This window comes from Malaya genurostris, chromosome 2 (genome assembly GCF_030247185.1).
Source record: "Malaya genurostris strain Urasoe2022 chromosome 2, Malgen_1.1, whole genome shotgun sequence".
Taxonomy (NCBI): Eukaryota; Metazoa; Arthropoda; class Insecta; order Diptera; family Culicidae; genus Malaya; species Malaya genurostris.
The window spans coordinates 190288617-190316387 of NC_080571.1; the positions used below are offsets into that span (position 1 = coordinate 190288617).

Sequence of the window (27771 nt, forward strand, 5' to 3'; positions counted from 1 at the left end):
ATAATAATTGTTACATTTCTATTTTTAGGCGAACATGTGCAAAACGGAGATCATTCAGATACACATATGAGTACTTTTTCACACAGCAGCAAAGAGGTATGTAGTTTGCCAATTATAAGGAATAAATTAATCGCACCGCACGCAAATAGCTCTTGACTCCTAGAAAATTTTTCTGACTACCTAGAGTTGATTCAAGGCTACCGGAATCACTAACAGTCTATTTGAAGACTAACAATTAGTCATCCTTTCTTAAGGCTATACAAAGAGTGATATTCAATATAATCAGTCTTTTTCAGAACTGTCTTGGTTCTGAATAGGTTGTTCCTTTGGATTAGTTTCATTCCACTAACCACTCAAAAATTCAAGTTTTGAAGACAAAGAAATTAATCAGCCTTTTTTAAGGCTATCCATCCAAATAATTATTCTTCGAACTAATCAGTCTTTCTGCCACAAAATCAGTCTTTAACAAGACTTACCCAAACTAGGAGTCTATTCGAAGACCAATTTAGTCTAGTTAATTTATATTCTTCAAATAATACGATACAGTAGAAATCCCAATCAGTTATTTCAAACATTATTGACGATCTTAGAGAATCTGAATGTAAAAATAAAAGACAACGGACGGACTCCCCTTCCGCTGATCCTATGCTGTCTAACAATATGTACGATGTTTTTCCTGAATCTGTTTATAATGACATAGAAGGAAATTTCTCGAAAATTCCCAACATGGGCGCTTGTCGTTCTGAGAAGAAACGACAATCTATGCCTCTATGTGATGATCTCCGACTTCAAAGCATTCCGTACTGAGCTTCCTACTTTTCTCCCGGAAGTAAAGTCTCATTTCAAATTGGAAGATTACGAACGTCTTGTCCGGTTTTCGTCCGAGATTCGTACTTCATACATTTAATTCATATGATATAAAATCAGATAGATCCTTCAATGCTGTCTTGAAAGGTTTATCAAATGTACTAAAGAAATTAAAAATGAACTAAAGGAATTGCTTGATGTTGCCCCTTAAATTTATGAAAAAAGAGCGAATGGTACTTCTAAACCACGCTCTGGAATTTCCCATGAACTTTAACTAATACGCTTCAATGAAGTGATGTAAACGATTCGAAAACTTCAGGTACAGTACGTTTCATTTTCCACAATAAAATTCTTGTATGAAGACTTAAATTCTGCAATGTCGTCGTTGCCATGGCTTCGGCCATGATACCAAAAACTGTCATATGGACATGGTGTTTGTATTATGGTAAATCGCATTCGAAAGACGTCCATCCAATTAATGAAACTGAAAAAATTTTTAATGCTAATTCACTTAGACAACAAGTCAAATCAACGACCTTAAATTTATAGAACATACCTGAAAATCAAAACAACGATACAAATGCCACGCCTAAGTCTTCTAAGGCACTTATTTCTTCGAATGTAAAACAAAAGCCTTCCAATTAATCTTCTAACGAAAACAATTTATTAACAGGCAGATCGGCCACGTCATCATCTTCTTCTTCTAATGAGAGTTAAGCTATCGTAACAGGCAGACGCTATCGTAACAGGTAGGCGGTTATATGGGTGGCATTCTGTATCTCGATTCGACTAAAATTTTATCGAATCGACCACGTTTCGTATTATGGTTCTCGATTCGAAGTCGATCATCGAGCTTCGTTCGACTTCACTCGAAGAAGTATTAGATTATCGAGAAGTTTTGGCATTATGGAACCAAAACAATCGAACTCGTAAATGACTGAACTCGATAAGAAATGGTCGGAAGCTTTATTACTATCGACTATGAGTTTTCGAATACGTTTCTTTTTACCTTTCTTATATAGAAAGGCTATGCAATCACTGTGAAAACCGACTTTTTAACCTAGGCCATTTTCACAAACTAAAATTTAAATGAAAGGTCTTATAGTTTCCTAAAAATTTCTAGATAGGTTAATCCGGATTCGTCTTTCGGTTCCGGAACTAAAGCGTGATAAGTGGAAAATTACCAATTTCGTTAGTTTTTTTCACGAACGATGGTCAAAAACAGGTACAAATCCCATAAAACTGTCTGATACATTTTTCAAGTTTGCAGAGCTTGTTAGTTTGTGGGCATAAATACTTAATTCGGCATTACTGATCCCCCCTTTTTCCAGTTCCGGAAGCACCGAAAGTGGTGATGAAAAACTCCTAAAAAAGAACTCACTTCGATTTCTCTGCGATGCTTGAGCCGATTTTCACAAATCTAGATTTAAATTGAAGCTCATATTATCCTTAAAGTTACTGTGAAATTTCATCCGGACGGATCCAGTTCCGGTTCCGTAGTTACAGGGCGATGAGTTTCAAAGTTTTCAAATCGCCATATAGATTGAAAATATGTACACACCGAAGAAAGAAGAAAACACAAAACGAATGATGCGTGCTTTGTTCTTTTTCGTACACGCTATAAAGAAACGGTTATGGATGTCTGCTACTGGTGTGTGATATTCGTAAAAGACGGTGCTGCAGTTGATAAAAATTTTTAGCTATTCTATAATAAGTGCGACCGAAAGAAAAAACGAATGTCCTTGAATTCAAATTTATTTCGAAAAATATACAATTTTCATAGCCGGCAGTGCAGTAAAACCGTTCCAGTTCCGATTTCGGAAGAATTGGAAATGGTGATTGAATACTGCGAAAAGGATCTCACTCGATTTCCTTCAAGATGGCCAAATCGATTTTTACAAACTTATACTGCCCATACTTGCATATCAGTCCCATATGGGAAATCGGCATATCAAGAAAAAGACGATCAAAATTTTATTCCCGATGTTTTTGATTTATTGTGATACCTAATGCTAAATCATGGCATTATTACATTAAATATCGGTAATACACCTTTGCTATTCCAATATTGCAACAAATGAAATTATTGGATTTTGCACTGAATGGGACTGATATGCGGGTAATTTGCATATGATATTTTCTTCGTATTTTACAGAACAAACCCTGAACTTTTATTGCAATTTCTGAGAGTATATTGAGGATAGATTTGATTCCTCAAGCTAACTCAAAATTTATGAAAATCGATTTGGAACTGATATGCGAGTATGGTCAGTATAGATTTAAAGAAAAAGTCTTACAGTTTCATACGGATTTCCTAAATTTCATGTGGATACTACTGCCAGTTCCGGAGCTACGGTGTAAACAGGATTTGTAGAGTTTGTTAGATTAGGTTCGAAAAAACTTTCCTATTTCTATTCAATGAAAAGTTGTTTTAGCGAATTCCTCAGTAATATTTATGATGTTTTAAGTAATATGAGGAAGGCATTATTACACTACTAGGTGGATTAAAACTTTATACTAACTTTATACTCTTTATACTAATGCATTGTTTTGTATATCGATCAACCAATCGCTTTAGTGCCTTCCAATTTGAGCACCAGTTGGTGTGAATTGATCTAAAGGGATTAACACTCGTATCCCGTATAACATGTAATGGTTTAAGTTCTAACGAAGTTTCCTTAAACTCTTTTTCTTTTGGCTAGTTTTCTTCTCGTTCGTATAAAAAGCTTGGTCTTTTAAACCAGATAGATCACGGATTATAGTTTTTGTGACTTCATCTGCTGGGTTATCTTTACTATTAACCCATTTCCATTGGTTAATGAAAGATTTTCCTATGATTTCTACAATTCTGATGCAACAAATTGTTTATATTTACGATGTTCTGATCTGATCCATAGTAAAACTGTTTTTGAGTCAGACCAGAAAACTGTTTCTTTTATTGGAAGTCGCACCGCAGCTTGTAATTCGAGTCGAGGTATGGAAAGCATTCTTGCAGGAGCAAATGAATGTGAAAATGCCATTCCTTATAAAAACATTCAAACCATAAAAATGGAAAACGAAGACACCGTTGTTTTAAATGAGTACATTTTGCTTCAAAATTTTGTGCAAAGCGCACTATCTGAAGCGTGCAAAACACTTTTTCAAAATTCAGAATTACAATTGATAGAGTTGATCGCCTGTGGATATGGAGAAATGAATTCATTGGCTTCAAAATATTCCGTTCTTTCAGAAATTCTTTAGAATAAGTCTACATTCATTATTTTATTTCATGGTAGTAAAATCTTGTTCATGCATGACAATGTAATAAAACCTTGTTCATGCATGACAATGCATGAAAATATTGCGTTTGTGCAGGAAAATAACATTCAGAAATCGAAAGCCTTTGTTAATCCGGACTCGTTTTCCCATGACTTGAATATATCCTTTGGAACTGGATAGATTTCTAAAAAATGTACGCAGTGTAGGGTAAAGTGTTATAATATGCCCCCCCCTAAGAAAACATTGAGATATTTCCAAGTGTATTGATATATTTTCCTCGAGAATGTAAGTATTTCATTGCAATACGGATGAGGAACATAATTTTTAATGACTTCAATAGAAAAGATGAGAATTTATTGATATAAACACATTTTCCAAAACAACGACATTCTTCGTTTTTTTCACTCGCCTCAGACATAATGCCCCAGCAGCCGTAAAATATGTCTCAAAACAAATCAGTGGCATGACACACAACAAAAGACATTTTATCCCACAACAATGATGCATCATGCTTCTTGATAACTCCATAAAGTTACTGTTTAGAGATAATCAGTATGTCAAAGAAATGGCGGATAAAACATCTATTTAGTCGAAGCAAAACTTTACATCGAAAAGCTGCCAAATGAAATTTTTAGTTTTTTCATACTTTCCTGCAAACGACAACCACCAAACTTGCATAGCAGGAAGATCCTACGAAAAGATAGTGTTAGTGATGAAACTTTGGTTCAGAAAAGTCTTCAATGCTTAAGAAAGGAAAGGGGGCATTTTGGCTAGCAGGGGCGCTTTATAAGACGTTCCCCTACGCAATATGTAGAAATTCTTCATTTGCTATCCACGAAATAGGAAATCATAATCTATTCAGACCAAATGAAAATTTTTTTGTGATAGGTATGTGCTTGTTTACTGATAAACAATGTAAACAAATAAACAATGTAAAGAATAAATACAACAATACAACTGGCTTGTGAGACCAGCGCCCTATGTATTGAACCGCCAACAACGGTCTAAGCGCACATATGCAGAAATGGTTAAAACTGTCTTTGACGTCCCCCCTCTCGAAACAGACAATTCTTTTTCAAATCTGACTCTGATGAAAATGGTTTGTTACTAATCAAGGGTCAGTTAAGAAAAAGAAGTCCTTCCCTAAATAACCAAAAAAGGCACCTACAATTTCACCTTCAGAAAAGATCCCCGTGTACAACCAAAAAAGTTAAATTTAAAAACAAAGACTGTTCTCCTTGGTTTGTACAATTACAAACCAATTCAGAAACTAACACAAAAAAGACAATAATCCAGTAGGCTCCTTTTCACAGCCACCGCATTACTGAAGTTTTCGGAAATTGTATGGCATTCTTACCAATAGTCAGAAATCTTTAGAAGGATCAGGGCATTTCGCCGAATCCTGAAATCGTCTTAAAATCGTAATTAGAATTGATTTGAAATAAAGACAAATGGAAGATGATAGCGTTAACACCCGTTTTGTTGACTTACAATTGTACTTCTTGAATAAAGATTGATTCTTGTACTCTTGAATAAAGATTGATTCATGAACCTCAGAACGGAGTTCCTAAGAAAACTTGTTGACTATTAGCTACTAAGCATTAAAGCAATTGCATAGGTATATACCAGGCAAGTGTATGTGGTATTTTCCGTTTATCAAGTGAAAATGAAAAAATATCTAATGCGGCTACGCTACATCGTTTTGGTTCATGTGCTGTCCGACCTCGCTACCACTCGTTCGAACCTAACTAAAGCAAAGAAACCTAGTTTTAAGTAGACCGGGCAAACGAGGCGGTTACAGGTTTGTATGCAAGAGGCCTCAGCTGGCTTGGCTTCGGTTATGAGACTGCGCCATATCAGTTGTACAGGAGACATAACATACAGGGGACATAACATACAGGGGACATGACACTTTCGGCGAAATGACTCTTTCGGCGAAATGACCTATTCGGCGAAACGACTTTCGGCGAAATGACTCGCTCCCCTTTTGAAGTAGTTATCAGCTCAATGGTCAATTCTCTCAGGGTTGGTATCATTTGATGGATAATTCTCATTCGCTGCAAATGATTCAAACACTGTTCTACTGTGGAGTTGTCGACGCATTAGTCCCAAACTTGATTCATTTAAAGTTTCATTACATAGTCAAAAGTGTGATGTATTTACTTTGTGCGAAATATGGCTTAAATCAAGCATGACTTTAACATTATACGTCTCGATATAGACTCTCCGTATGGTGAGTGCTTTTAGGAATTAAAAAATGCTATTTTTTATAGATTAAACATTCTTTCGACTTCTAGTATTAGAAGTTGTTGCTTGTCAAATAAACATTAAAGGAAAAGACATTAGTATAGCTACGGTATATATTCCTCCAAGAGCCCAAGTTGGACGGCAGCTAAATAAAATGGTTGAAGCCCTCTTTGCTCCACGATTCATTCTGAGAGATTTTAACTCGCACGTGATTACTTGGGGTTCCCTCTACAATGATAATAGATCCTCTTTAATATACATATTTGCGATAATTTCAACATGACAGTTGTAAATATGGGTAGTATGACACAGATCACAAGACCTCCTGCACGTCCGAGTGCATTAAATTTATCTCTGCTCGACTTCAATTCGACTAGATTACACCTGAAACATATTTTCTGATTTACACGGTAGCGATCATTTATCAACCATCATTTCAATTAGCAGTAGCAATTGCATTGCTACTTCAGTTAATATTCCATATGATTTGACAAAAAATATTGACTGGATTAAATACCAAAGTAGTATCTCTAGTATTTTGAATTCAATGGAAGAGCTCCCCCCGCTTAAAGAATATGACTTCCTCGTTTGTTCGATTCTGGAGGCCGCAGAACAAGCCCAAACCAAACGAAAAAAAATAGAAAATATTGTTCGAATTATTTTTTTTGTCATGCAAAACATTTGAATTTAATTTGTTGCGCGATAATTCTGAAAAAAAATCTCAAAAATACTTTTTTTTAAATAACTATTGGAATATGAGTTAAAATTAAACTATTAAGATTTAAATTGAGTGTTCAGCCACAAGTGGTGACTTTTCAGCCCTATTATATATATGATTTGGTTATTACCATGAGGACATTATTTGCTTCCGCAATTCTGAAATTTTTGTGTAGGGAAAATTCTAAACCTACTTGTATTGTGTAATGGGGAAAAGGAACTTATATACTAACTTACTAACTAATACAGAGAGCGAATCGATTCAATTGAAGATTGCATCGATTTTTGTCGGAATTTGCTTATAATATTATGTGACATTACATCTAATGGTTCTATATTTGTGAGTCTGTGTAACTCATTTGTACTAAACCAGGGAGGACGCTTCAAAATCATTTTCAGAATTTTATTCTGAATCCTTTGAAGCATTTTCTTCCTGGTGGAACAACAACTAGACCAAATTGGTACTGCATAAAGCATGGCTGGTCTGAAAATTTGTTTATAAATTAACAACTTGTTTTTTAGACAGAGCTTAGAATTTCTGTTTATAAGAGGATATAAACATTTAATATATTTATTACACTTTGCCACATTACTGGAACGTGCCATTTGAGCCAATTTGTTCTGATACACTTTGCCTGGATTCCTTCAATGTGATCCTTGAAAGTGAGAATGTGATTATTGTTTGGTTTAAGAAAAGACTTATGAGGAAGGATAATTAATTGCGTTTTTGCTGCATTTGGTTTAATTTTCCATTTTGACAGATAATCACTGAAAATATTTAAACTTCTTTGTAGGCGACTGCAGATCACTCTTAGATTTCTACTTGTGGCTAACAGACTTATGTCGTCACAGAATAACGATCTCTGACAACCAACGGGTAGATTTGGAAGATCAGAAGTGAAAATATTATACAAGATTGGAGCTACGATCGAACCCTGCGGAACACCGGCTCGTACGGGTAGCAATTCAGATTTACAATTCTGATAGCTAACCTGAAGAGTACGATCAGTTAAATAATTTTGAATCATTTTGATCAAATAAATAGGAAACTGGAAATCAGACATTTTTGCTATTAAACCTTTGTACCAAACACTGTCGAATGCTTTTTCTATGTCTAGAAGAGCAACTCCAGTGGATAACCCAGAAGATTTATTTGCTTTTATCATGTTCGTTACTCTGACAAGTTGATGAGTAGTTGAATGTTCATGACGAAATCCAAACTGTTCTGGTAAAAAAATTAAATTCTCATTTATATGAGACATCATTCTCAACAAGATAATTTTTTCAAAAAGTTTACTGATAGAAGAAAGTAAGCTAATTGGTCGATAACTTGATGTTTCTGCTGGATTTTTATCAGGTTTCAGGATAGGAATTACTTTGGCGTTTTTCCATCTTTTTGGGAAGTAAGCTAATGAAAAACACTTGTTGAAAATTTTAACCAGGAGTCTCAAGGCAACATCGGGAAGATTTTTAATAAGAATATTAAAAATTCCATCATTACCAGGAGCCTTCATGTTTTTGAGTGGTTTAATTTTTTCAACTTCATTAGCGAAATTTTTATTTCGCAAAAGAGTAAATCTATGTTTAATTTCTTTTTGTAAATCCTTAACTATGTTTTTCATAGCAGGATCACGAGAACGTTGATATTGTCGTCGACGAACATTCTTCAACCGAATGAGCAGTTGGAGATTGTCATCGATAATAGGAGAATTTAATTTAGTTGGAGCTTTGGGAACTGAAAGATTTCTAGCTTCGATAATGTAATGATTCAAATTATCAATTGCTGTGTCGATGTCCGCAGATTTTTCTAAAATAGTTTCATGATCCACATGATTTTCAATGTGAGATCTGTAATCCATCCAATTAGCTCTATGATAGTTGAATATAGAACTAATAGGATTAATTATAGCTTCGTTGGAAAGTCTGAATGTTACAGGAAGATGATCTGAGTCAAAGTCAGCATGTGTAATCGGTTCACTACAAATGTGACTTTGATCCGTTAGAACCAGATCAATTGTAGACGGGTTTTTCACGGAAGAGAAACAAGTAGGATTACTGGGATGAAGAACTGTGAAGTAACCAGCTGAGAGTTGATTATGAAGTATTTTACCATTACTGTTATTTTGCCTACAATTCCACTGGACATGCTTAGCCCTGGGCTTTGGATGATGAGCTACAGGGTGCGTACCCCCGCTTGGCGGATGGGGGTGGGAGTCAATTTACACTTCGCGTATTGACAAAGTCGGACCATACCGAGATCGATCGTTCGCTTATAAATGTGAAAGATGAAAATTATTATGTTGTATGGATCGATCACGGAGTGGACAGGACTAATAGTGCTTGAAATTGACAATAGGTCATTGGGTGGTTTCGAGCATTCTTATGCCTGGAATTGGTCACCAATTTGAATTATCTGGATCCAGTTGGGATTAATGTTAATATATCATATTCGTCCTGAACTTGGTTAATTTAATTCAAAAAGGAGGACTAGTGTTATCAGGAATAGGAGTAAATTGATATCTTATGAATCGTTTAGGAACTTTCAAACCTTTCCGATCCGGTTCGGCATCGGTAATGTTTACAAATGGCAATGACGGCGAAACTGATTAATCAGATGTGAATACACTCTCAAATCGGGAAAGGTTTGAATGTACTTAGATTTCTCCAACTTGGACACAGATGTCACCTTCTAACTAAGAGTGTGAGATGTGTGTTTCTGGAAGAGAACGGTTCACGTGGACCATTTCATACAGTCACACCTAGTATTTCTTCACGAAATACATGTAGTAATGATTGAAAGAAAGAAAGTCACTGACAGACTAACTAAAAGCTAGTGCAGAGTGCCTTAGTGCTTATAACGTTAAATTAAGAGTTAAATAAAGGTCACAGAATTCTAAGCAATCCTTCCATTGTTTACATATTGTGACTTTCTTGGGCATTCTAGTGTTAAATGCGCACCCTTACATTATATAATTTAACGAAATCACTCACATCTGATTTTATTTTATTTTATTTTCATGATAAAAAAAACTAAATTAAATGAGACTATTCAAGTAAAGGATTGTCATCGAAGATTCAAGGCCAAGAAGGTGTGAGGAACCATAGAATGTCCAAGGATAGTGTTGCAAGATAAATGCTCTATGTTATAACCTAACTTTTGGTAATATGTATGATGATGGAAGAAAAAGGAAATCTTAGATACAAAATGGAACATCGGTAAGACTAAAAAGACCATTGCATACAACTAACTTTTACATTTCAGGGAATAAAATAACATCAGCAAAAGTACGGAATGGAAATAAAATAGAAGGACAACAAAAGACATTTACGAAACACAATTGAATAGAACACTGGAATTAAGGTAAAACAGAATATTAACTATGACCAAAGGTAAGAAAACCAACATGAATAAATAATAGAAACTGTTGGGTAATAATATAATTTCCTCATATTGAAAGAGGCGTTTATATGGCGCGCATGCGCTAATTCGGCCTGATACAAATTAACGGGGAGGGCAATACATTTTGGACAGGGCTGTAAAAAGCTGATTGGAACCCTTTCCCCACCAAAATGTAATATAAGGAAATATAAGGAATTCCACTGGACATGCTTAGCAGTCCCCTATTACGAAAAAATTCTTGTGAGTTTTTGCAAATTGCCTTTAAAGAAATTTAATTGTTTGCCGGTGCATTAGAATGGCAAATATGCTCCAGCGATGAAATAAATTCCATGAATGGTTTCAACTTCGATTCCCAAGCTTTCAATAACTTTAGTATTGAAAGAAGGTAGAATTTGTTTAATTTGCCGTTGGACAAAAATGGCAACTCCACCACCCATTTCAGTAAACCTGTCAAATCAATGAACCACATAATGTGGATTACTTTTCAATTTGACATTTGGTTTAAGAAAAGTTTCTGTCACAATGGCAATATGGATTTTGTGAACTTCGAGAAAATTATAAAATTCATCTTCACTCGATTTCAAAGATCGAGCATTCCAATTTAAAATATTTAAATAATTATTTAACATCACTGTTAAATTTTAAATTCATTATAATATTATTTCCAAATTTCCATCCGATTTGAAATGCTTCAAAAAGTGATGAAGTCGAATTCATTTGGATGATCATTTGAAAAAGTTGATCTTGTAGGTAGATCATTTTATTTTCAGTTATATCGCCTAAATCGACTTCATTTAAAGAAGCGAATGGCATTGAAGGAATATTTGTAGGTAGACTGCCATTAGAAGAAGATGATTTGGCCGGTCTACCTAGTAATAAATTGTTTTCGTTAGAAGATGAACTGCAAGGCGGACCTGTGTTTTGATTATTTACATTAGAAGAAATAGGTGGTAGATTTCTACCTAATATACCAGCGTAACTGACATTAGAAGAAGATGATGACGAGGTCGATATACTTGTCAATAAATTGTTTTCGTTAGAAGACGAATTGGCAGGCGTACCTGTTTTTTGTTTTAAATTCGAAGAAAAGGTGCCTTAGAAGATTTAGGCGTGGCATTTGTAACGGTTTTTTGATTTTCAGGTATGTTCTGTAAATTTAAGGTCGTTGATTTGACTTGTTGTCTAAGCGAACGAGCGTTTAAAATTTTTTCCCTGACAGGACATTTCAAATAATTGGATTTATGATTTCCATTGCAATTTGAACATGAAAATTTATCAGTGGTTTCATTCATTGGACAAACGTCTTTCGAATGCGATTTACCACAATTCAAACACCGTATATCCATATGACAATTTTTGGTTCCATGACCGAAGCCTTGGCAACGACGACATTGCGTTAAGTTTGCAATACGATTATGCCGTTTATAATGTTCCCAATGAATTTTAATGTGGGAAATGAAACGTACTTTTTCTAAAGTTTTCAAATTGTTTACATCACTTCGATTGAAGTGTATTAGGTAAAATTCATGGGAAATTCCAGAGCGTGGTTTAGAAGTACCATTCGCTCTTTTTTTCATAAGTATTACTTGGGAAGGGGCAAAACCAAGCAATTCTTTTATTTCATTTTTAATTTCATCAATACTTTGATCATTTGATAAGCCTTTCAAGACAGCCTTGAAGGGTCTGTCTGATTTTATATCATATGAATAAAATTTATGAAGTTTCTCGGACAAATATCGAATAAGTCGTTCGTAATCTTACAATCCATCAACCAAGACTCGACATTCTCCTCTTCGTCCGATTTGAAATGAGACTTTTACTTCCGGGAGAAAAGTAGAAAGCTCAATACGGAATGCTTTGAAGTTTGAAATCATCACCGTCACTGGTGGCATAGATTGTTGTTTCTTCCCAGAACGACAAGCGTCCATTTTGGAAATTTTTGAAGAATTTTCTTCTATGTCGCTACAATCGGATTCAGGAAGAATCTCGTAAATATTGTTAGACGGCATAGAATCAACGGAAGGGAATTCCGTCCGTTGTCTTTTATTTTTACATTCAGATTCTATAAGATCGTGAATGTTATTAGAAAAATGTTGAATAACGGATTGTGATTTATTCCGTATTGAATTATTTTTAGCCTTAGGCTTGTTTCCTTTCCGATTGGACGCAGGCATTTTTGAAATGAATGGAATTTTGAATTTTGAATAATAGTTCTTTGAATAGCTAGCCTTTAAAAAGGCTGATTAATTTCTTAGTCACTCTAATATCACTTTTTGTATCACTTAGTCACTCTAATATCACTCTTTGTATAGCCTTGGCTGACTAATTGTTAGTCTTTAAAAAGACTGTTAGTGATTCAGGTAGCCTTGAAAAAGACTGAAGCCCTGAATCAATGAAACTCTAGGTAGCCAGAAAAAAATTCCAGGAGCCAAGAGCTATATGCGTGCGGTGCGAACACCGACTGATCTAAAAAATACTGATTTTTTCATCATTGAGACCCTACCCCCTTAAGCAGCATACAAAGCATTTTGAATAGTCCGTTTTTAAGGAATTACTCAAACTTGAATGTTCACCCGACGCAACAGAAAAAACTTTGAAGCAGTTCCTTGTACAGATTTTATGCAGCGAGGAAGTTTTCTTAGAACTTGTTCTGTATGTTCAAGTTACCATAAAGTGCTACGCGTACTTTAGAGCTCTAATAAAGTGGATACTTTTCAGGTACTGTGGAATTTTTGGTTGTTTAGAGAGACTACGCTAAAATTTTATTTTGATATTATACCAATTTGAACATTCTTCAAAGAATATGACATATAAAATGGCATTCTAAGTTCATTATGATAATTATGGACTTGAACTCTTGAGCATTTATATCTAATTGCCATTTATTGTGTGCGCTTAGTATAATTTAAATCATTAGAGAGTAAAAACGCAAGAAAAATTTCTTAGTGTGACCTTAGCGCTTCTGCAGCACAATCTTTTCATTGAATCATTCAAAAATTTTCTGATTTGTTAATCAGATAACCAATGAACTGGTAAATGGCAGCATACCATTTTCTCCTGCCTACAGCGGTTTTCTAGAACAGCCATATGAGTCATTTGGCAAGCAATAATTTCGATACCCAATTAAGCACGTGGCTCGAAATGAAGAACCACATGAATCAAGTGTGCGTGTGAAATATCCACACAACACAACTCGTTGCGCGTCATACAATTTTTTCAACGATTTAGTATTCTTTTCTTCGATGGGCCAACACTTATGCAACTCGTTATGCGCCAAACACTTATCGATGATCTAGCAATCATTGGCATTTTTTTCAGTGGAAAATTTCATTGTCCATACAAAACAGTTTTATGGGGTTTTCCCACTTTTCCTACAAGTTTTCTTATTTTTTTATGTACGAACCCGATGGGGGTAAAAACTGATCAAACAAAAAATAAGAATCATGTAAATCCGTCCATCCGTTCTTATGTTATGCGGTATAAATATATATATATATATATATATATATATATATATATATATATATATATATATATATATATATATATATATATATATATATATATATATATATATATATATATATATATATATATATATATATATATATATATATATATATATATATATATATATATATATATATATATATATATATATATATATATATATATATATATATATATATATATATATATATATATATATATATATATATATATATATATATATATATATATATATATATATATATATATATATATATATATATATATATATATATATATATATATATATATATATATATATATATATATATATATATATATATATATATATATATATATATATATATATATATATATATATATATATACTACTAGAACTTCGTTTCGCCCGAATTTTTTTTTAATTGATGTTTTCGGCCAGTAGAATTGTCAAAACGTCTTATGCTGTTAATGTATCTTCCCATTATTTTACTGATTACTTGGCTGCGATGAATTCATAAAAAAAAATTGTGTATATGTTAAAAGCTTTTTTTACGCAAAAATTAAGCGAATGCGCTGATCGCCATATCATTTTTTGAGTCAGTGCATCGAACAACGATTGTAGATCTCTCTCAAATTAATGGTTCCGACATATGGGATAAAAAGTGAAGTTCCGACATATGGGATAAAAAGTTTAGTACCCCACCTACGATTAACGAATGGTGGAGTTCGGTACTGAGAATCTATATCAGAAAGTTGTGTATGAAAATAATGTCCAATTCTTCTGTTATAGCGGAGGAGTGATTGTACCAGTATTCAGCTTATCGTTCGAGTCAATGCATAAAATCTCACAACAAATGGATTTCAATCCACCAGAATTTACCCGATGCGATTGTACGAACTTCAGCATGCTAAATGCAAGGCAAACCACTTTGTTTGTTTTCATTATTTAAACAGCAGAATCCTGTCTTTTATTCGTACAAAAATCGTTTTATACTGTAAAATCTAATAAAGATACGAAAATTAGTCCAAGACATGAAATATGCGTCTTTTCCTTAGCTTTCGAATAAGCGATTCTATAATACAACCTTTCAAGTAAATTTAATGGAAAAAGTTAAAAATTAATAAACAAATAAAAAAAAATCAAACTTGGGTCTAATTTTTGTTCTTTTTTCAGTTGAAAAAAGATGCCTTAGGGGTTTAACTTAATCTTGGCAAAGTTTCAAAGTGGAAAGATTAATACCTCCGGAGATGTGAATTTTTCAATCACGACTCGCAACTCGCTCGAATACGGGCTTAACTTGGCGACACAGGTCGTGACACTGATCGAATCCTAACTTTGACAGTTTATAGCTAGCAACGTTTCAAGATCGCGATGTAAAAATGAGTTCAAAAATCAAAAACATTCGTTGCGTCCAGTTTCTTCTTCTCTTCTTGAGAAACCCGATTTTTTGCAAGCAAATGATGTTTTGTGTGCACCGTGTAAAATTGTTTGACTTTAATTTTGATTTCAGGGGAAAATTGTTTTTCTGTTAAATATGAATATTCATGATTTTAAATATAAAGACATCAAAAGCTTGATAAAAAAATAGTTTTTATTTTTTGTTCCCGGAATTGCAATAATCCTTTTTTTCCCTACTTTCGTACCAAATTGTTTGATGTGTTCATCGTATATGCTGTCTTACGAATACTCCAGTTTTTTGGCAAAACAGTTGATAATCTGAAGGCAAATATGGTTCATTTTAAAAAGGCAATCGATATTTTAAAATATGAGAAATGTAATGATACAATGTAGGTAAACGTAAGAATTACTTCTGTATAGTCGCTGAATACAGACAAATTGTCATCATTGTCATCAGTCTCAGAGGAATCTGTGATCACTGAGCATCAGCAGAATTTTCCCTAACAGCTGAATAGTGAAAATTACATCATTTCGCAACTTGTTCAAAACTGTATGTCATCACTATTTTAATACTCACGTAAATCATTTGCCCCAATTCTACTCGCTTTCTGCCTACACGGTGCACACAAAACATCATTTGCTTGCAAAAAAGCAAGAAGGGAAGAAAAACCCGACGCAACGAATGTTTTTTTTAATTCAATAATATAATATAATATCAAGGCACACTGCTTAAGCTCTAAGATGCCAAGGGTATTTACTAATCTTAATTATCGTCTAACTTAAAACTATAATAGTATCATTATGTAATGTAGTATCGGGGTCGCGGATTCTCGAGAATCCAGCTTTCAGGTAGTGGTCGGTGAATTGAATCTAGGATGATAAGATTCCAGATGGCGTTGGTAATTTTCTATGTTGGCCGCATTCTTCGGTTCTTGTGGGTCCGCGGGAAACACCCCCAGACTACGAAGGCCCGGCGGGTGGCCCGCATGCTGGTCATCGACTGGAGCGGTCTTCCGTAGGCGGTGATGGTGATGTTACGGAAGAGAATGAAAAAAGTAAATATTGTGGGAAACGGGGTAAAAAGGGGGTGTGGGAACAAAATGTTTGGAAACGACAGAGATCTAATTAGTTGCCATCGAGATGGAGAAGAAACAGGGAAGGGGGAACGAAAAAGTTAGTGACAAAAAAAAAGATCTTGTTAGCTCCAATGAAGATGGTGGATAGGGACTGGGATCGAGAGAATCGGGCGGATGTTAGTGTCGAACCTGTAGGTGGAGATTATACTTTCTGAGTGAGATGTAACAGATTACACTTGCATTTTAATGTGTTTAAGGTACTGGTATATGAGAAGCATATATGAACTAATGTTTTTGATTTTTGCTAACATGAATCTTAAAGTTAAACGGATTACAGCAACGATTTTTAATTTTTGGATTAATTTTTACACCGCGAGCTTAACTGTAACGTTGCTAACAATAAACTGTTCAAGGTAGGATTAGATCAGTGGCGTGACATGTGTCGGAAAGTTAAGCCCGTTAAGTATTCGAGCGAGTTGCGCTGCGGTACGAAACTTCCCCGCTCCACTCCGAAACTTTCTTTTTTCAACTAAAAAAAGAAAAAAATTAATTAGGTTCAAGTTTGAATTTTTTTTAATTGTTAATAATTTTTAACTTTTTTCATTAAATTCACTTTTTGTTTTGTGGAATCGCTTATTTGAAAGCTAAGGAAACGACGCACATTTCATGTCTTGGACGAATTTTCGTATCTTTATTAGATTTTACAGTATAGGCTGTTGGAAAAAGGTTTTTTTTGTAAACACGAAACTTCAAAAAATCATATCTCGAAAATTCCAAGTACCATATCGAAATAAAAAAAATACGTGTCGAATATTTTTGAGTCCTTTACCGAAAAAAAATAGTTAGATTGAAAATAAAGTGGATGGCTGATTTTGCGTTGAATGCCCCATATGTTTTCTTACAAGAACTGGTTATAGGACACCCTTTTCAGAAAATAGCTTATATCATGAATTACACTCAAGTTACTGAATAGTAACTTCTGAAAATTTGTTCGAAATGACTCTCTCCACAACTTTGTCGAAATTACTTAGCCCCTATGTTGGCCCCGAGCTAAAATAATATGTTTATCTCACTTTTAGGGGGATTAATCACGTAAATAAAATTTTCCAAAAGATGGCACCTATCATCTGAGCAACTTTGCTGAAGATACTGTATCTCTAATGAGATATCGATTAAGAGCGTGAAATTTGGCTTTTTAACCACACTAATGTCTGATTCTAATTTTTGAACATTTCCTACAAAACTCCTAATAATAAACCATAAAATAGTCGTAAACGTTTTTCCTAAGAAAATGGTCAAAAAAGGACTCTATATTATGTTTTCTTATTTACACAATTTAAAAGGGCCACGTTACGCACTGCGTAGCTTTATATTATTTGATTTAAGTTTTCCAAGAAGTATATGTATGTGCCTTTTGATCTGCGACCCTGCTTCCTATAAGTAGTTAAAGTTATTATATATAAAAGTTAAAATGTTAAATAACTTTCAGCCTTTTCTTTACGTTTCGTCTTAGACTCGTCAGTGCAGAGCAGTTCAAATTGAACTGCTTAGTGCAAATTTAAACAGTTAAACATGAACCGCTGAACAGACGTAAAGTTAATGCTATTTGTAAAACACTTTTTAATTGGCACCGAAGTGCCATATCTTTGCCGACGTGCCGAACAAAAATGAAAACTATTTAAGAAAAAAGCCAGTCTTCAACAGAAATGTTTTATTTTGAGTTCTTAGTAATTGTGTCAAGCATATTAGACATTGAAAACAATTGCGAAAAAAGTTATGTACAAAAAATTGATTTAAGGGGTTTCAAACGAAACTTTTTGCGTTAAACCTACAGCTTCTACTGCAAAATTTTTTTCCGTTAGAAGCTCTACAACTTTGTAAAAGACATCGTTTTTCTATCTCTTAAGAGAAAAAAGTTGTTGAAATGAACTTTTATCGTAGTAGGCTTTGAACATTTTTTGTTGTGATCAAATCACGAGGTATATTTTTGTGAATGAGTTTTCGGATGGAAATAGCATGACCACCGAGAAATCGAACGAGCATTTGCGAGCAACAAGAAATCGAACAGCACGTGCTTCAATACTTTTAGGATCTACATACAGCGGAAGCCGCTGGGCGAGGGAGAAGAGTTTGCATGCGAGAGAACGATTCCTCCAGGAGTATTCATCTCCATTCATGCTACTCTAACTACCGAGATCACGATTGAGGAAATCAAAAACGCCGTCCACACATCCCAGAAAATAAAGGCCTCAGGGTTTGATGGGCTACCGTTCAAATTTTATTAGAGAGCGTTGTGATATACCAAGAGCTTTTCTTCATTATAAACGAAGCATTGACGGCATTTTTCTATATTGTATACATTTCAAATTCGGTAGAATATGCTACAAGAACTCGTGTCTCTCAATGCATGAACCGTGAGAGAATTTTTCTACATTTCTTCGCTCTACCTCATACTCTGAGTATTTCACGGCCTTAAAAAAATTACAGTCTGGTAATGATCGGTGCTATGTGGAATTTACCAAGAGAGAATCGCAAGTTGCAAATTATTGCAGAAAATCGAATCGATGATTCAACTTGATGATTCTCATACTAGGTTGTGATACTTCAAAACCCTTGTGTGGAGCATTCACATACATAATCATAGACACAACTTATACAACTGATTAAATCGTGCGAAGAGTTGCTAGAGAGCGTTATTTGATACGATAAATGCCATCCTTGATTGACGGTAGATCTACTACCGACATTTACCGAAAGGATAATCGTTCTAGTGAAAAAGAGAGGTAACGATGAGACAGTGAGAGACTATCGCTCGATCAGCCTACTAAATGCGGGATACAAAATATTGAGTCGTGTGATGAAAGTACGATTAGAGCTCGTTCTCCGAAATCATCGGGTTCTGAGTGACGCGCAAAAGTGCTCAAACGGTAGTGAAACCATCTTCCAGATAACTCTTTCGCTAAAAGATCGTTCGAACGATGTTTTCAACTTTTCAACTGCTTCGAAACGGTATTCGCAGCAAAATTAAATTGACAAAAAACAGTTGGTATGGATGTCGGTTTCATTAATTGAAATGCGATGTCGTTGCCGGGACTGCAAACTGCCGAGACGATAAAGGTACTAGGTGTTATTTTCGCTAACTCGGTGCGAGAGATGGTGAAGTTGTTGATATATACATTCCGTGGTAGCGGTTAAATTGTCATTCCTATCAATATATGTTTGTGCATCGCCAAACGAAACTTTTTGCGTTAGACCTATAGCTTATACGGCAAAATTTTTTTCCGTTAGAAGTTCTACAACTTTGTTAAGACATCGTTTTTCTATCTCTTAAGAGAAAAAAGTTGTTGAAATGAACTTTTATCGTAGTAGGCTTTGCACATTTTTTGTTGTGATCAAAGCCTTTTCTGTTTTGCTCGCTTCAACAGAAGCGAAACTAGGATTCTTTAGTTACCAAAGTGATACAAATGATGCGGATGCACAACACGCGCACTCTCAACCTTTAACAGAAATACCTGGAAATATTGGATACCTTCATCACAACGAGGGTATGATAACCAGTGTTGCTAAGCTCATTCAAATTGCACATATTCTGCTCTCTCATGTGCCACCTAAACATCAAAGACTCTCCTGTGAGCGTGCTCCACACACATTTTTCTAGCATAATTGCTCTACTGCATTCTTAACTGGTTAGTGACGATCAAACATTCTCCACCTCAGTCGTGCTCCTTTTGGCCCTCATTCACTCACTTGTGTACAGACAAGCGTGCACACTTCTACTGCACCCGTTACTCTTCCACTCTCGCTGTTGCTTACTCTTTGATTATTATACACATGAAAACTACTACTCGCTCTTTCGCTCCCACACGAACTCTAAGTTGTATTGCTGCGTTGAGGTTCCATTCGTTATCGTTATTATAACGACAATAATAAAAATCTAATCACAAAGCATGTTTCATGTAGCAGTTTCAACCATATTACCGCTTGATTTACTTGAATTTCGTACAGAGAATTAACAGGAGTACAGGACTAGAGCGAACACAAACAATCGTTCGAACCAGCCCCTCACCGGAGGGCTGTTTCAAACACTGCGCAAAACCCTGAACTCCTGTTACTTCTATAAATCAAATTCATACTGAATAGCGTTTAATTGGGTTTAATCCAATTAGACCATGAGAGTAAAACAATCCTGGAATTAAAACGATGTGTTTTTCTCGGTAATCGATATTCAGAATGTTCTTTTACTGTATTTGTATTGCATGCTGCTATTGGGTATTGGACTTTCGACATTCTGCTAGTGAAAATCGTATCCGTCCTTTTTATTTCTTCGAGGAGCTGTGAAATACGTCAGCAGCGTTTATCAGTTAATACTGTACGTACAAACAATAACTGGGGTCAAGTTGTAGCACACTCCAGCGACTATCATGTTGCTCGCATAAGCTTCAATTTGTCAAAAAAAAAAAACTACCGTGCGCAGCACACTGCCAGTACACTGGAAGAGTGCTCACACTCCATGTGTGTAGATGTGGACTCGCTCTTGAAGTGATTCCTAACATAATGTGAAAGATTGTGGGCTGACTCGCAGCAGTAACCCACTCGCAGTAAGTATTTACTCCTGCTGACTCTCACTCATCGCACCCAAAACAAAACACCACTCGTGTTCAAAATGTACCTTGTTGTGAGTCACTCATAAGCGTACGCGAAGGAGTGCGAGTAAGACAGAATACGTCTCGCCATCGCTCGAAAATGTGCTGCGTGCACTGGGCTCTCGCTCTATTAGCAGCACTGATGATAACTATAAACATGCACTCCGCACCAGCACGTATTTCGATGCACCAGTTAGTACGAGACAAAACACAAGGCGGACTAAAGCTACAGCTTCCGTCCTTCAAAAGCAACGCGTTTCTTATAAATCGACATTTAAAGGAAATGGATTCCCTTCGCGCATACAAACACAGACATTTAGCGTACTCGACGAACTGAGTCGAATGGTATATGACAATCGGCCTCAGGGCCTCGATTCAAAAGTCGGTTTTCACAGTGATTGCAGAACCTTTCTATATGAGAAAGGGAAAAGGGGTTCAATCAATAACCAGCTACCATACTTTGAATAAAAATGATGTACTAATACAAACAAACCTGAAATACTTATAAGATCATGAACAGTATATGGGGTATTCTACGCAAAATCAGCCACCCAATTTTTTTTCATCTAACAATTTTTTTCGGTTAAGAACTCGAATTTTTGTTCTGTCAGGTGATTCACGTATGAATAATTCCTTAAAACGGACTGTTTAGATTGCTTAAGCTAAATCTTTTTTTACGAACTTTTGGTTACTTTTTTTAGAAATTGTAAATATATCCTAATCTACCAAATGAACAACTCTGAAAGAGAAACTCTTCAACATTGTGTTAGATTTATCAATACAAAATTTTGGTTAATGAGCATTTTTATCGATTATCGAAAGCTAGAAACACATCTGGAAAAGAAAATGTCTATTAAGTCGAAGTGGAGAGGGATCTCTGTTCAGTGCAATGACTCAAAGGATGAGATGACAATCTGTGCATTTGCTTAAGTTTTGCGTAACAGAAGTATTTCACATTTTCACATTAACTTTTGGTGATATTTCTTTTTGAGCTAAAGCGAATGTGTGTCGAATTCCGTTGATTGTAGGTTAAGTAATTAGATAAATAATGGAGCAAAACGTGAACCAATTAGTCGTTTGGCAATTAATAATAAACGTTGGCTGCCAGAGTGAAAAGAACCGCAAGAAAACAGGTTCATGTTTCTTCATTCTCCCTGTTTGTTCAGATCGAAGGGAATGATTGTTATTGATTGTCATTCTTCCGGTTCAAAATAATGATGTTAGTCTGACGAAGTTCGACAATTCAGCTAATAACACTATAAATCCACGCTATCTTCAAGCATATACTAAATACGTTGTTGAAGTAGATAGTAAACGATACTCTTCTCCAGTATTACGAAATTAAGATTATATTATTTTCTTCTTACTGCGTAAATAAGTGATTTAGACTATTTGTAACTTCATATTTTTTCTTTCTCCATAGGACGTGTCCACGGAAGGTTCTCCTAAGAAAGACAAAAAGAAAAAGAAAGGCTTACGTACCCCGTCATTTCTGAAGAAAAAGAAGGAGAAGAAGCGAATCGAGGCCTAAAATAGCAGTAACTGCTCTCAGTGACAATTTTTACTAGAGTTAAAAATACATCTTCTTCTTGAAACATACAAACGAAACACGACAAATATACTGGAAAGAACCCCTATACGGATGTAAAGAAAAATAATAATTATTATTATGTCACATTGAGATAAAGCGATATTCCTATTATAGCGATAATCACTATTTTTTTGCGCAGGCACAACAAAATATTTCTGCAGTGTTAGGTTATTTTAACAATACACAAACATCAGTTGAAAATTTACCATAGATGTAGATTTGATTCTTGATATAAATTATCATTGTCATGGTGTTTTTCGTAACATTGTAGTGATTTTCTTGGAAAACGAAAACGAAATATTTCTTAATTTTTCGAACACAAGAGCGTACAAATAGAATCAAGATAATTAATTAAAAAAGTAAAGCTGGTGCGGCAATCATATTGTAAATGACTATGGTTGATTTAAGTAACTCCATGCAACATGTTACAATCCAGTGGCTATTGCTATGTTCACACGATGGACTTGAAACGGCTTCATGACATTTAGCTTGTTTTAACTACGTTGTGTGAACACAGTATTAAATGCTTGTCATTGTAGTTCCCAAAGCTCATGTGTGAAAGGAAAAATCACGCTTGTTACCAATGCTTATTCTCAATTGCGTCTCACAATTGCTGTTTTCGAAAATCCGCGTCTTAAATAAACAATGTTTAAACAAGAGATAACTGCGTTTATTGCAAATTCACGTATCCTATGTGAGAGGAAATGAGCAGTTTGTTTTTACGAAACATTTGCTAAACAAAAAGATCTTTCAGAACCCATTCAAACCAGGCAATGCATAGCATTTTTATAGGTAAAAAATATAGATAATGCCCTTTGGCGAACAACCACAGAGGTTAAAGCCGAGGCAAGAGAAACGATATAAAAAAATATATGTAAAATGCTAAATCCTTTCTATTCAACTTATAGGCATCATGAAGTGTTCACATAACGGAAACTCAATAAATAAAAAAGTATTTCATATCTTGTACATTCAACTCCCAACGTCCTGAAAAGTACCATATGTGGGCTGACACTGTTTGATAAAATTATTTAGCATATCAACAGCACTGTTTGAATTTGGAAATAAACATTTTTTTAATCTGTTTTGTACCCTTTTTATAGAAAACCATGATGTGTTCTACGTCAATATGTTGAAAAATATTCAGAATTTATTTTCTGTTCTTAAGGTTAAAAATGGCTGGCTTAGTGAGAGAAAGTGTTGTACCGACTAGTAGCGTATGGGAATGATAGTGAGTGAATCGGTTCTCCTTTCCTAATTGTTCTTAAATGATTGGTACGATTGACTTTGAAAGTGGGCTAATGTGACTCGATACTTGCCTCGGTATTACGTAGTGTAAAACAACAATATGGAGTTTTTGGTCAGGGGTTTCTTTTTGGCGTCATGAAAGTGCTCATGCTGTTTGAAGATGCAGCCGTCGATACCCTCGTTGGTCTACACCTTCATTTATGCCGCCGTAAACATAGTTGGCAGAATCCGAATTCCTCAAATAGTCCAATCTTGAATCGTAGGTAAGTTCCAGAACCTGTACCTTGCCAGATCGAGCCAGCCTCCTTTGCATACCAGATATACTTTAACCTCTCTTGCTCCATATAATTTATTAGCGGCTTCTGCTTTATAAAACCCAAAAGTTTTTTTTCCTTTGGCTCCACTCGAAGTTTTTACACTTAATTTTATTCATGTGAGCTTACATTATTTTCATTTATCGCGTAATTAATTTTTTTGTCGTGAATACGACTTACTTTACTATGGGGTGCCTTTTCAAAATTAGCCACATGGAAGAATGGGCAGAACTTAATAGTGAATATCTCGACTTGTATTAATGGCAGTAACATAATTCTTTCACTATTTCATCAAAAATATTATCAGGAATTTAGGATAATATTTTGAACAGTGTGAGATATACACAAACAACTCGAAAATTAAGTTTTCTCAAAATTTGAAAACAATGCGGGAAACCCTTTACTTTCGCTTGGGTTTTCCGTGCAAGGACGACGATTTTAAGGTTGTCAGGCACATATCTTCAACTGATTGCGTATAAAGGGGGAACCGTGGTCGAAGATCGAACATTTCTTCTTGTGCGTTGGATGGAAGCAGACGTCGTGGGAATGATTTAATCAACCAGCAGCTTCGGAGAGTGCACCTTCTGCGTGGTTAAAAACCTCAAACGCTCAGGTCGCAACTCTTATTTGGACTTCAGTCGTCCAGTGGAGCAGTCATCAATGCTTTCATTTGGGCTTCGGTCGTCAGGTGGAGCAGTCGTCAGGTCGCAGAGCAAGTTTCCCTTCGAAGAAGATCGATTACATCATCCTGTTGGTGGTCGTTTGCATTGGAGCAAAATACAAGGGAAAATGGACAACAATGTGGAACATTATGCAAAATCAGCCCTTCTAATGGCTCTAAATTTTACCTAAAGAACTATAAAGATCGCTTCTTTGTAAATCGAAAATTAAAATTATCAGTGTAGAGCAAATCTAATTTGATCAGTTTTTTGCAATTTTCACAGTTCTAAATTCGCAACAGTGTTTAAAGTCGTTTATATCTAATCAGTGTTTAATATCTTAGAAAATTATACAATTTTGCTCTTCTGGGATGCCAAAAAATAATCCCGTACAGCATTTTGATAGTATCTTTTACTAAAATATTGAAATCCGAAATGAAATAATCGACATCAAAATTCTCTAAGGTGCCATTGAGAACCATAATCTTATAACCAAAGAATTATGCGAAATTTTCCTTCACTATACTGGATACGGCCCGTTTTTCAACCAGTTTTAGTTTGAAGTAAACTTTCTGCAGATTTACTATATAAAATGCATAGCACCGACTCAGAAGCCATTCATTTCGAATTTGGCTGTCGTTGTCATCGTATTAATTATGGTGCGATCGAGGAATCTCCAAGCGAAATACAAAGCTTGTTACCGCAAGCGGAAGGAGGAGGACTCCAACAGAACATTTTTCGCATTCACGGACAATAGGTCATCCAGGAAATAGAAGACGGAAGTCAGCGGTATCCAGCGGAAATTGAACTCAACTCGTCACTCTCCATCACGAACGCCTTCATAAAAGGTTCTTTTCAGAATCAACGTTATTTTATTATAAGGAGCTTTACTGTTTTTTTTTTTCATTTCAAAGGTATTTTTATTCAGGCCTATTTGCGTACAAGCTTTACGTGGCCGAATTAGCCGATTTTTTAAATAGTGTATTTTTCGAAGTGGATCTCGTTGTCACTCTTTTTCTAGGAGGAGAGGAGCTTCCTTTTCCCTCCTGCGAGGGTTGAGGGGCACTTTGTTCGTGATTCGTCTTGTCATCCATTGCCGCATCGGTGGTTTTGTTGTTGATTTCCGTATTCTTTTCGTTTTCTTTTATGTTCGCAGTCTTGAGCTCGTTGCTAGTTGCTGTAGATGCGCCTTGTTGTACATTGGTTGCAGTTGCTGGTTGGTTTGATGGTGAAACAGGAGTACTGCGCTTACTAGTTTCCATTGTTGAACGGTTGACCTTGTCTTTGGTTGAAGATGTCATTTTCGCAGATTCGGTGCAAGGTTTACCGTTGTGTGCAGGTTGTTCACTAAACTGACATGTAACCTTTACTGGTTATTTCGTAATATTTGTGTGTCAGTATGTTTCATGTAACTAATCTGTACTGTACTTTAGGTGTATCGTTTCAAATTCTAGTAGTGTAAAAGGGTAAAACTTGCACAATTCACACTGTCGATCGATATCGATATTCTAAAGCAAGGGTTCCCAAACTATTTTGGATCATGAACCCCTTTACCAAAACTAACTCAGGCCTCAGACCCCCATCAACAAATTTCTTCGAAAATTCAATTTCTAGCGTTTTTAATATTGATGTAAAATGCTTACCAATTTCCGCGGATGGTCAAAAAAAACTTTTTTAGCGTAAATATTTCAAATAACAACTTATATCAAACAATAGGGGGTCGATTTCAAGACCTCGTCGACCCCCATAGTCGGTTTTCGTTTACGTCGACCCCCGCAAAAGGGATATCGACCCCAAGGGGTCTATATCGACCACTTTGGGAACCCCTGTTCTAAAGTATAAAGTAAGAGTGTCAGTTTTTTGTCGTGAATACGACATACTTGCCTTTTCAAAGTTTACCCTCTGAGAGAGTGATAAGTTTTTGATCGTGAATATCTCTTGTTGTATCTAACGAATCAACATAATTTTTGCTACATGCCATCGGAAATATGATCACAATTTTATGATAAAATACTCAGTTGTGTGACATAATCTCAAATAATTCAAAATTAAACTTTCCTGAAATGTTTGGTATAAACGAGTATCAAAGAAGATAATTCATAAGGCGCGTTTGCCTTTCTCGTATTTTTAAAGCTCATAGCTCAGTGATCTGTGAAAGGATTTATATAATCTAACTACCAATAGAATCAAAATTTTTCAACTTAAGCGTGTAAAGAAAAAGCATTGAAGTATTTCAATAGTACACTATTGAAAAACATGTCTCATTTGACCCATGTCAACACCAGCCAATCAGAACGCGTTCTGAGGAAGAGAACAAAATATCTGCTGCTGTACAACAAATCGTTCGAGAAAAATGTTCCGAACAGTGTTTAATATCGTACTGAGTTCCACAATTTGGTCCTTCAGAAATGCAGGAATGAATCCCGTACAGCATCCTGACAGTTTCTTTCAATGAAATGCAAATCCGAAATGAAATATCGAAATTAAAATTCTATATGCTGCTATGTTTATAGCCGTTAGAACCGCCCATTAGTGAAAAAGCTACAAACGAAATGAGGTGAAAACAAGCCTCTCAACAAAAATTGGATCAGTTTGGATTCTATCGCCACTGCGAGCAGATGTATTTTGTGTCGTTTGCAAAGCATGTTTCGCCTCCGACAAGAGCGATTACGTCACAGCTGTCAGTCATTTGCATTGGTGAAAAAGCAACGCGGAAGAGCATCACACAAAATCAGCCGTTCTAATGGCTCTAAAAGTTTTCTAAAGAACTATTAGAATTTCTTGCTCGCAAATCGAAGGGAAATATCCTCAGTTTAGTGCAAATCTAGAACTGTTTGATTTGATTTTTGCACTTTTCGCTGTGTGAAATTCACAGTAATCTAGATCAAGGGAAGCCTTCTTTGATTTTGCGAAATATGTG

The 27771-nt window shown here is 35.3% G+C and overlaps 1 protein-coding gene across 2 annotated transcripts in view; it reads left to right on the top strand.

Moving 5' to 3' along the window:
* Positions 1-23590, top strand: part of LOC131432829 (protein hu-li tai shao) — a 169430-nt gene extending 145840 nt beyond the window's left edge. For both annotated transcript variants that reach the window (XM_058599367.1, XM_058599368.1), the window contains 2 exons: positions 29-96; positions 22463-23590. In XM_058599367.1, coding sequence (XP_058455350.1) covers positions 29-96; positions 22463-22570 — 176 coding nt within the window. In that variant the 3' untranslated portion in view covers positions 22571-23590. The remainder of the gene's footprint in view (positions 1-28; positions 97-22462) is intronic.
* The last annotated feature ends 4181 nt before the right edge of the window (positions 23591-27771 follow it).